The following is an 11,369-nucleotide window of genomic DNA, read 5'->3' as shown; positions in this document are numbered from 1 at the left end:
CACCCTCATGTTCTACTGTAGCTGAAGCTCCTGATTTGTTGTCTTTAAAGCTCCTGTAACTAAGTTTTTAACTGGTTATGAAACACACTGAAATTAATACAGATGTCAGTTTATGAGCTACAAAAGCAAACGAGACCATCGGCAACAAGATTAATCATTTACGACTTACAAACACGAATATATGTACACAACAAATGTATCAAAGACAGTGGTGTCCAGATGGGGTCGCCAAAATGGGCAGAACCATAACTTCCTCTAAGGAGCTTTAAAGGTCCTGTGTTAGTTCACAAATATACTTTTCCAGTTTAAATAAGTCTCAGAGCTCCACAAAACATGTCTGTGAAGTTTCTTGTTCTAAATCCACTCTGATCCTGTATTTGATCATGTCTATAAACCCCTCTATTTCAGCCCTGCTCAGAACAGGCTGTTTCTGTGTCTGTACCTTTAAATGCAAATGAGCTGTGTCTGACCACGCCCCCTCTCTGGAAGGGCTTGGGTGGCTCTGGCTTTCTTGCTCCATGTCCTATTGTTTGAGGTGAGAAGGCAGACTCAGAGGGCAGAACAGCTTCCTTCAGCTTAATGTTTCACTCAGAGGTTCAAACATTTTTCTTTAAATGAACCTTTTCTGGTCCAATTGCTAGCCCAGCCACCACATAGGGGGAAGAGAGAGGGACCCGCCCACTCAGGGAAGATGAATCTCAAGGCATAAAAACGGGAATTTGTTGCGAATACGACTGAAGAAGAACCGACAGACAGGGGGGCGTGTCCAGACTTTTCTGAATTCACAAATTTATACTTTTTATTTATTTACCCTTTCTAGCTCTACTCATCATGTATACTTTAAAGTAACCAGAAAATTGCAATATATTCTTAGCTTTGTTCAGACAAAAGAAATCAACTACCAGCCTGTTCCAACACTGCCCAAATACTTGATTTGAACCTAAGCCCTGAAAGGCAAAAAGCCAACCAATCAGCCACCTGGGGTGGCCAATCATATTACAAGGGGGGCCCATGCCACCCCTCTGGACACGCCCCAGCCGACAGACAAAACCAAAGAGTTTCTATGACCTAAAAAGACAAATGTATAATAACCGAATCAACTTTGACAATCATATCAAGACTTGAATTGACTTCAGAATCATATGCTCCACGGGATCGCTAGTGGACGGCCTGCCTGAACAACACTCCAGATTTTGCTCAGTTTTGTGACCTGCTTTAGTTATTTCTGTAATGTTTTTTTTTAAATATGACCTCTACCTTTAACTCATTTCAGAATCATTGGTTAAAACTGTTCCTTTAAAAGAAAACGTGCACACTGTTCAAAGAGAGAACTTTTATTAGACAGTGGACATGTCTGCAGCTAAAAGATAAGATGTCAATTGAAATGTTTATTCCTATATACTATATATTATATATAATAAACCCAAAGGGGGAAATATGTCCATGATTAAACAAAAAGGCAGCCATGTGAACGTTGAAACAGCATCTTTAAATCTACATAATAAATCAGTCATGACAGAAAAGAGGCAGAGACAAAGATTAAAACCACAACATGACGACCAGTACTCTTAAATCCCCCAATTCCCCCCCCTCTCCCCCTCCCACACACAAATACACACAGGAAACAGCAATAAAATAAGTTTTTACATTTGCCCTTATCTTTGTCACACCAATAAGAAAAAAAGACAGTCATATATATTATAAATGCAAAAGTAAAACATATAAATGACACGTCCAAATCCTTTAAAATCCTCCCAGAGCGAAAAACAAGAAATAAAAACAGCTCTTATTTACATGATACAGAACACCACACAGCTGATATCATCTGTTGTAAAATGACAGTGACCTACAAGAAAAATACAAAAAATTACACTTTTTACTCTTTCAAACTTATTATTTTCATTTCATAAAACTGATTTTTTTCCTCCTTTTTTTATTTCTGAAATGTTATGTTTTTAAATTCTGATTCAAAACGTGCTTCAATAACAGAAATATACATTTAGCCTCGACAATGGATCAGGTTTATTATCTAACAAATCCTGTTTTATAGACTGTTGACACTGACAGGTCACGTGTTTCCTGCTGCTACATGCTACATGCTAACTTTTAAGAACACTGATAGTTACAACATGCCTTTAAAGGTTTGTGGTAAACTTTTATTTTGTATGTGTCCAAGACAGGAAGTCTTAGTGAAAGAGTAAAGGCATGAGAAAAAAATGTGAGATGAAATGTAAGATTTTTAAAAATAAAGTCAAAATACTGAGATAAAGTGAAAAGGTCGAGGAAAGAGTTGAAATGTTGCGCTCTCAGTTGAAGAGCCAGGAATGAGAAATTAAATGATTGATCAAGATGCATTTTTGGAGGAATTAAAAATGAAATATAGAAATGGAAAAATATTAAAACTTCTTCCTTTGATATATTTTTCACACAACTACCAGCCTGTTCCAACACTGCCCAAATACTTGATTTGAACCTAAGCCCCGCCCCGGAAAGGCAAAAAGCCAACCAATCAGCCACCTGGGGTGACACAAGCACAATTAATGTAGTTCTGATGTAGTGTATGATCTTCACATTAACAATTTTTAAAAAATCATCCTCCTCCTTTTTTCTGTCTTATGCCTGTCTCAGTCTTCTGCATTATGTTAGAAAACTCAAACACACAATAACATCAGACATATATTATATCAAACTTGCACAAAAGAGAGTGTTGATATGTCACTGAGTCAGCAGAGCAAACCGAGGAAACCCTCTTTGTCCGGACAACATTTGATGTCCATGCTGTTTCACTTTCACAGTCTTTGGACATACAGGTCAGTGTCCTCTGTCCAGAACATAACATCCACTCATTAAAACTCTGAAATCAAACAACATCTGTAATGCAGATGTTCCAGTGAAGATGTGTTCATCAACTGATGTTGCTGTTAGAATATCTTGCATAGCCGTTTTCAGGATACAGAGAGAGCTCCTCTGAACTGCCCAGTCCATTGTTGATATCTGAAAGAGACGACAGATTACTGTTTTAATGATGCTGAAACTAAAGTTACTGAAGATAATGATTTAGCTGAAAGTGGTTTAGCACGCTTACAGTGGACATAAAGACACTACAACATCATACCTGTGTGTCAAATGAGGAAGTTTGAATGTCAGACTTTGGCACCCCCAAGTGGTGGTATCATAAACTGCATACACAGTGAATACCAAATGTGGTTTCAATGATTTTTTTAATGATTAATTCAGGCTCTAAAGTCACACCGCTTAAACAACAATACACACAGTTAAGATATCCGTATGCAGTCAATTTCAATCTAGTATTTATGAAACCAGTCAAAGTGTATCAGAACACACTGAAAAGTATTGGTTTCTGTCAATTACTGATAAAAAGTATATACTATTTAATTATGTCTCTTTTCTCCCACCTCCTTAAAGTGCACAAGGTAAATAAGTAAGATTTCAAACAAGGAAAAAATAAGTAATGAAGAACATTACAGTAATTTAAATTAGAGAGAAGGGAGAAGCTGAGGAAATAGAAGAGAGAAGAGGAGAGGTGGAGAGGAGAGGAGAGGAGAGGAGAGGAGAGGAGAGGAGAGGAGGGGAGAGGAGAGGAGGGGAGAGCTCTTAATTAGGTGTGTTGATTTGAGGAGGATGCATGAATTGTGATTTAAGTGTACTGTGTGTTGGAATATCCAGAAGTAGCACATACTTGCCGGACCGGATATTGTCTGAGCTGAAATCTGATAATGATTGAATGTTTGCTCATCACAGGAGCTGATTTGCAAATTGTCTCTATTCCGATCAGGTTTTTATGCATGATCTGTCTCTCCATCTTCAAACCTGAAGCATTAATTTTCAGTTGTGAAAATAAAAAAATTCACAACGTTTCGGTCCCTCTGAACTTTTGTGATGTTTTCTAATAAATTGGTGATACTTATTAAGAGTAGTGTGCTGGAGTTTGTCGTCCTACGCACCTATGTCATGAAATACCTCATTAAAAAAAAGGAAGAGAAAGCAGTACCTGAGAATATGAGCTTCTCCTTCATGATGTTTACTTCCCGACTGGTCCGACGTGTCACAGCGCTCAGCATGATCTGCTCAGGGTTATAGTTCTGCATCCCGCTCATCTTCCACCTGTAACAGCACATAAAGACCATTACAAACAAGCACAAGGAGGAGACGATTCTGAATCCCTTAACATACAATTCAGTCGCTGCATCAAAGAACTATGCAGCTTTATTTGTAATCACTGATTATAATTATTAACAATCTGCCATATATGTTAGAAAGAAGCTGTATTATTGTTTGAAATCAGTGTCGCTTCTCAACGCCTTTTTACAATTCTTGGCTTGTTAGATAAAAAAAAAAAAAAAAAGCCTCAAACATGTCACTTTTCGGGTGCTTTAAGCATAAGTTCACGTGCACATTAAAAATTGTGAATTGAACTTAAAAAATGAAGTCAAACAGCTCAAAGGGAACGGTCAAAAGAGTGAAGTGTTTTTGTTTTTTAAAGATTTATTTTTGGGCTTTTTGTGTCTTTATGGTAGAGGTAGGACCATTGATAGAGTAAGAAATCAGAGAGAGAGAGTCAGTCAGATTCTGAAGGCTGGTAGTTTCATTAGATAAGAATGTAGGATAGTAGTTTATAAGCAGTTTGCTTCTGCCTGTGCCGTTTCAGTCACTACATAATACATGACTGTAGACTCTGTTTGAACTGTCTGTATTGTTTTAAAATGATTGTGTTGTGTATAACGGCTGAATAACACACTCATACTGATAGAGTGGGGAATGACCTGTGGAAAAGGAGCCACAGGTCGGATTCAAACCCGGGCCGCCCGCTTGTATGACTACAGCCTCTTTACATGGGGAGCATGAACTTAACCAACTACCAGCGCCCAAAAAGTGACATGTTTGATGTCATAAGGTGGATATAACTTTGGACTCGTCAGCTGTCTGAGAGTTCTTTTAAGTTAAAGGAGACAATCAAGGATGCAGCAGTGTCCTTCTTTTATGTCAACATTACTACAGGGAGACACTGAGAAGGCTTATCTATGGTGAGCCTAAATGGACAAAATAGCATTAGCTTAATCTTGATTAAAAAATGATTAATTAAATTAATTAATTACTTAATCTTAGTCTTGTATCTGTAGGTCCACAGGTTTTTGATAAATATATTTTTAGATGTATTAGAATCCAAATGAGAATGATGCATATTTTTTACCCTCTATGGAGCTTTTTAACCTTTCCTAAAACCTAACAGGTCAAATAGTTTGTATTCTTTGCAGATCAGTCAAAATGACACGAGCATGCTAACAGTGATAGACTCAAGGTAGTTTGAGTGTTTGTACATGGATACACATTTTGATACACATTACAAAAAGACATTTAGTGGAAAGCACACAGAAACACAAGAGGTAAACAAGTACAATGTAAGAGAGGAAGGAAACCGCCTCGGGGTGTCGGTCAGGAAAAAAAAGCACAAGGAGGAGGACAGACGAGGAGGCAGGAACAAAGGCCGGAGCAGTGGCAGCAGTTACCTGATCATATGATAGCTGACAGACGCCGGGGGCAGCGGAGGAAGGTTGCATGCAGATCAGGCAGAGCACAGGACAGAGTGAGTGTGAGGGGAGGGAGAGAGAGAAAGAGAAAGAGAAAGAGACAGAGAAAGGGAGGACATGGAGAGGTTATAGCACAGAGGTGAGACATGATGACAAAAGACACGAGGAGTGAAGAAAATAAAACAAAGAAAGAAAAAAAAGAGCAGGATGAGCGGAATGAAAATGACAGTAAAAAGCAGCAGAGTGAATAAGAACAGCTCCAGTCAGACTCAGAGACCAGCGCAGTGATTATAGGAACATGTTCTTAATGATGCTTCTTGATAATATTGTTCCACATACAGGTCACTAAAAAAACACATTTACTGTGTTTCTATAAGACATTAAAGGTCACATCTTCTCCTCCTCTTCATCAGTGTAAATAAGTCTCAGAGCTCCCCAAAACATGTGTGTGAAGTTTCTTGTTCTAAATCCACTCTGATCCTGTATTTGATCATGTCTATAAACCCCTCTATTTCAGCCCTGCTCAGAACAGGCTGTTTCTGTGTCTGTACCTTTAAATATGTAAATGAGCTGTGTCTGACCACGTCCCCTCTCTGGAAGGGCTTGGGTGTACTCGGTCTTTCTCGCTCCATGTCCTATTGTTTACATTGAGAAGGCAGACTCAGAGGGCAGAACAAACACCTAGCTGTGGGAGTGTCACCCACCTGGGGGAGGGGTTACTGCCCCTTTGTGATGTCATGAAGGGAAAATCTCCAAACCGCTAGTTGAGCACACATTTACTCAAAAGTGGAGCAGGCAAAAGACGGAGAGGATGGACTTTTCTCATAATTGGGGGGTTTGAAAAGGGAGTAGGGACATAAAACATGTTAAAGTGTATTATTTATAATATGTGACCTTTAAGCCCAAGTGCACAGATACGATGTTAAACATTACGCTTGCAAAGAAAAGAACAAGAACTCATGATTTCTGTAAGGATCAGGTCGTCTAAAATTGCATAAAAATATTTATTTGATCAGGTTTTGAGATACCCAGCTCTTACATTGACTGTTTTTATAAATATACAAATAGCTTCAATAAAAACTGTTGACCTTGTGTTCAGAAAATGATACAGAATCAAACAGACGTCATGTTCTTTATTACATGTTAATTATGATCTAAAATATGTTATTTAACTGTGTGACAGATGCTCATAGGTTCAGGGTCTGTGATCACACTGTGGACTTACTTCTGATAACAAAAGATCCCGATGACCACGGCGATGGAGACCAGATCTGAAGTGATCCAGATGAAGTCGTAAGCGTGGTGGCTCTGCAAGACAACAGACAGAAGAAGAGTTGAGCCAGCAGAGGTCAGGATTAAAAAATGTGCCAATACGAGATCCTCACTGAGGAAAACGAATGCTTTGTAGTGCTGATCTTTGCCCTTGTTCTTTAAATGTGTCTCCGATTGTTTCCCATGATCCTCCTTTTCTCCAAACCCACGCTGAGCCAAAGTCTGCTGCTGAGCTCCCTCGTTTTTCTCTGCGTCCTTGCCCTCCAGTCTCGCTGAGCCCTCGTCAGTCTCTGTCCTCTCTCCTGCTGTCCTCTCGTCTCGCTGCCTGACCTTGTCTGCGTCTGAGTGTGTGTCAATGTGTGTGTGTGCGTGTGTTGTCAGATTAGAGAGGAAAACTGTTTACCATGAGCCAGATGGGGTAAGGCACCTTTCGGAGGACTTGTGGGGCATCAGAGGACACAGAAGGCACCCCGCTGCACCACAGCAGAGAGTAGAGCCAGGGCTCATTCACCGGGTACACAGTCACGCTCACGTTATTGGCCAGATACTCCCTGAGGAGAGGAAACATACACGTCGATTAATCCCTGTTACTCCTTTGACACTGAAAAGAAAGGCTGGTTAAAATGTTTCACCATACACTGTCAAAATTTACTCTACAGATATAAATCTTTGTGTGCCACATGCTCCAGTCTTCACGTCAACGACACTACACTGAGTATCATTTAACATTCTGCTTTAAAGACCCTGAGAGCAGTTATTTACATGAGGGCTGGGGCTCTATAAGAACTCAATACTTAAGCTGTTTCTTCCCTTTTTCTTATTGGTATGTGCACTCTTTAACCAGTTTAACACAGTATGAATTCAAACCCAGTTAAAGACGAGTGTTTGCTGCTGTTTGCTGCAAAATCAGTCAAATAGGATCAAAAAACACCTATACACTTCTTATGAGGTGGATTTGAAGTGTTTAAACAAAAGAGGGAGTGCTGTTGTTTTGGAAGATAACTCAAACATTGGTTTAAAAAAACACAGTCATGTACTCATATATAATATAACATCTGTCCTCCCCTTCTCGTGTCCGTTCCCCAGAGCTTCTGGCTCATCCTGCAGTTTTTAATTAGCTAATCGTACGTGTGTCTCTTATTTCTCATGTGACTATTGTGTCCAATTTGTTTGTAAAACTCCCTGTGAGTTCTTCTGAATGATGTTCTGTAGACTGTCTTCAAATTGTACATTTTTTTTTTTTTTGTTAAAACCTGCCTTTAGGTCTACAGATGAAATTTAGCTTGTGTGCTAATTCCAGCATACTTACATGGATGCTATTTTCTGAGATGTTGACTAATGTGCACTGTCCTAATTCAATAAATAAATAAATATAATGAAATATCAGCACGGCTGTGATTCAGTCATGATGATACAGAGTAATACAACGTGCTGAAATTCATTACAACTTCACAACAAATGAATGATTTACTCATCTTTTTTAGATTTAGATTTTTGTGCTTTGTTTTAGACATGACAGGACAGTGGATGGAGCCAGAAATCGGGGAGAGAGAGAGTGGGGAACGACATGCTGGAAAAGAGCCATTGGCCGGACCTGAACCCTGGCCACCCACCCTGAGGACCACAGTCCTTGCACATGGTGCGCGCACACTAACCAGTAGGCTACCAGTGCCCAATTAATGATTTATTCATTTATTCAAATAATTTGGCTCCAAAAACACTTAACTAGTTCCAAAATTGACAGGATCTGGATTATTACCAAGGATCCCAAAGATTTTCCTGCACTCTTGTTAATGTCTTCATTACATGTTTCAGATCATCTCTGGGCCAAAAAAAAACAACTTTAACTTTTGACTTTTTCATTCCCATTTTCACATTTTTTTTTCTTTGTCAAAACCTGTGTCTCCTTTATTTTATTCTAGCAGCTGCTAATGTAGCCTAGAGCCTCCATCCTGCACAGCCTCTCTCCTCCTCGAGGTGCAGAGGTGAAGAAGGCTCACTTCTTTCCAACTCCACGCTGCAAGATTGCATTCATCTTCCCGATTGTACTCCTCAACCCCAACCAAAGCTGACTGCAGTGTCATCATTAGGACTTCACACGTTCCCTCTAGACACACTAGAAGTTAAAGCACGCTTTTTTCCCCCACATATGCTGTAAGAGTGTCGAACATCTCTACCTTGAAAATACATCATGATTGAATGATTTGAATAATTTCTGCTATGCTTTGGAGGAGATCTGACTTAAAATGTTTCCCCTCCGGCACGAGAATATGGTTTTGTAGTTATACTTGAATTTTCAATAAAATAAGTAACCACATGACTTAAATGGAGGCATTAAGAACAGAAAGGAGGTCTTCTGCTTCTTCCTTTTATTAACATTATTTCTGATAGTGTAGAGATCTCCTTCATGACTCCCCCCCCCCTCCCCTCTTACTCTATGTCTTTGTGGTGGGCCTTGCTATAGTGGAGGTTCAGGCTGGTGATTCCTCTCTGCCTTATCTCTTTGATGGACAGCTTCTCATTTGCACCCTGCTGCAGCCCTCGCACCCTCCCCCTGTCCGTGTCGGGGGTCCACGTCACCTGGCACAAAGACATGTGACAAAGGAAAGACCCGGATCAGACAGACAGACAGACAGTGTGTGCTTCATATTGAGACATGTTACACGAGCCTGGTAGAAAGGTGCTGCTTGTAGAATTTAAAATGTCGATGTGATGTCTGTAAATATACTCATATCTTTGTATTTTCTATATTTATACAAAACAAGATTGGATATCGGCACTATTTTAAATCTTTAGTCAGAGACATTCGACTGTATGACACCACAGGCTGCCTGTCTCAGTGACTGTTTGTGACTCAGTGGGGATGAAATTCTTCAAGCAACACCTTTAAATAATCAAAGTATTATTATGGTCGACCTACAGTCCTCACCCTCTTCTGGGAGATCCCTGCTTTCTGCACGGCCCACAGCGTGTCCATGAACCAGCTCCGGTGGCGGGGGTGCTCTGGCGGAGGCCTGCGGATGTCGAGGAGGGCGGAGCTGTTGGCCCTGGACGCCAGGCGCAGCATGTCCACCAGACTGCAGACTGACTGATTGGCTATCCTGACGCGGTCCCTCTCTGTCAGGGTGTTAGCTGTCCAGTAGGGGTCGCTCTGGAAGCAGAAGAAACACAGCAGTGAGGCAGACCCTTAAGACATTTGATGTTACATATTATACAACAGGAAGTGCAGCGATCTGATTGCTCATTAGGCGGCATTAACAGAGTGAAACATCACTGGGACTTTAAAACATGTACATCACTTCAATGCAGGTGTTCTGAACACTTTTAATAAACATTACAGCCGAAGGTTTTTGTCAAGATTGATCAAGCTGGTATCTCTGAATCACACAACAGAGCAGATGTGTGTTCAGCGCATGATGAAAAAAGAAACAGATACATGTACACCACACAGATAAACGGATAAAAGTCACACAGGTGCTCGTTGTGATGGAGGAGCAAAATGAATGATAAAATCAACAGAAATTAAAAGAGTTGTTCTCTGCTTTTCACTCCCATTACAGTATAATATGCTGCTTGTAAAACTGTTTAAAGTAATATTAAACAGTTGTGCTGTTGTTGTGCATTGAACGAATCATGCGCCATGGAGACTATTTGAGTTTGAAACTTTAATGTTTTTTATATATTTTTGTCTTTGCAGCATAAGTCAACTGAACACAAAGTAAATGCTCAGTTTGTAGATTAAGTGTTTGTTTATATTATATATATATGTCTGACTCTGAACTAAAGGCATCACTACATCGGTCAAAAATACCTCGCAATTAAAAAAAGCCTTTTCCCTCTATTCAGAAAGTCATTGAAGGCACGTCTCTGTCCTCCACAGTACCTGCATCATCTTTTGGCAATCAAACATATTTTCATTGTAACAGGATATTTGCAAGAAATGTATAATTCACGAGGACTGTGATCAAAGATGTGTAACTATGTGAGGGTGAGATAAGGTATTTCAGTACCTCCAGGAACCAGTGTCCTGCATTCAGAGAGCGGATCTCTGTCCAGTTGAAGGAAGAGGCGTCTTCATACTGTCTGGATGGATAAACCTTACTGATGTCTGTGGTTCGTCTGAAGGTGCTGTCACGCATCAGGAAGGGGACGCCATCCACACTGCGAGAGACAACCGGGTCAGCAAATGTTACAAAAAACAAACAGCAACTGATTCAACAAGAAAACATAGAGGTAGAGGTCGCTTATATTCAGATTCAATAACTTTAATGACAGTGTACAAGGTAAAGAGATCACAAAATATGTTCTCTTCATCTCTGACAATAAGTCTCTAAATCAGAAACCTGCATCCCAGCTGTAGGATCTATGGATCTATAGTTAGATCAAATAAAAGTAGTTAGAATTCAAATGTTATGAATATGTGTTTGAGAGAACCTGATGCTGACGTCGGCCTCCAGGGAGCTAGCTCCGTGCTGCAGCGCTCGGTTAAAGGACACCATGGTGTTTTCTGGAGCCAGCTGCGGCACCGAGGAGACAGAGAAAGAAGAG

General features: G+C 40.1%; 1 protein-coding gene across 3 annotated transcripts in view; it reads right to left on the bottom strand.

Moving 5' to 3' along the window:
• Nucleotides 1-1,318: 1,318 nt before the first annotated feature.
• Nucleotides 1,319-11,369, bottom strand: part of gdpd5a (glycerophosphodiester phosphodiesterase domain containing 5a) — a 29,530-nt gene continuing 19,479 nt past the window's right edge. Inside the window, exons 9-17 of one of the 3 annotated variants that reach the window (XM_061055973.1) lie at nucleotides 11,256-11,338; nucleotides 10,832-10,982; nucleotides 9,751-9,972; nucleotides 9,256-9,401; nucleotides 7,225-7,372; nucleotides 6,775-6,857; nucleotides 5,529-5,543; nucleotides 4,013-4,125; nucleotides 1,319-2,994 (exon numbers count right to left, since the gene is read on the bottom strand). In XM_061055973.1, the coding sequence (XP_060911956.1) occupies nucleotides 2,906-2,994; nucleotides 4,013-4,125; nucleotides 5,529-5,543; nucleotides 6,775-6,857; nucleotides 7,225-7,372; nucleotides 9,256-9,401; nucleotides 9,751-9,972; nucleotides 10,832-10,982; nucleotides 11,256-11,338 (1,050 nt within the window). In that variant the 3' untranslated portion in view covers nucleotides 1,319-2,905. Of the gene's footprint in view, nucleotides 2,995-4,012; nucleotides 4,126-5,528; nucleotides 5,544-6,774; nucleotides 6,858-7,224; nucleotides 7,373-9,255; nucleotides 9,402-9,741; nucleotides 9,973-10,831; nucleotides 10,983-11,255; nucleotides 11,339-11,369 lie in introns of all 3 variants that reach the window. The other 2 variants (XM_061055972.1, XM_061055974.1) reach the window with 2 other exon arrangements.

The sequence above is a fragment of the Labrus mixtus genome, chromosome 14 (genome assembly GCF_963584025.1).
Source record: "Labrus mixtus chromosome 14, fLabMix1.1, whole genome shotgun sequence".
NCBI classification, from domain to species: Eukaryota; Metazoa; Chordata; class Actinopteri; order Labriformes; family Labridae; genus Labrus; species Labrus mixtus.
This window is presented reverse-complemented; position numbering and strand designations above follow the sequence as displayed.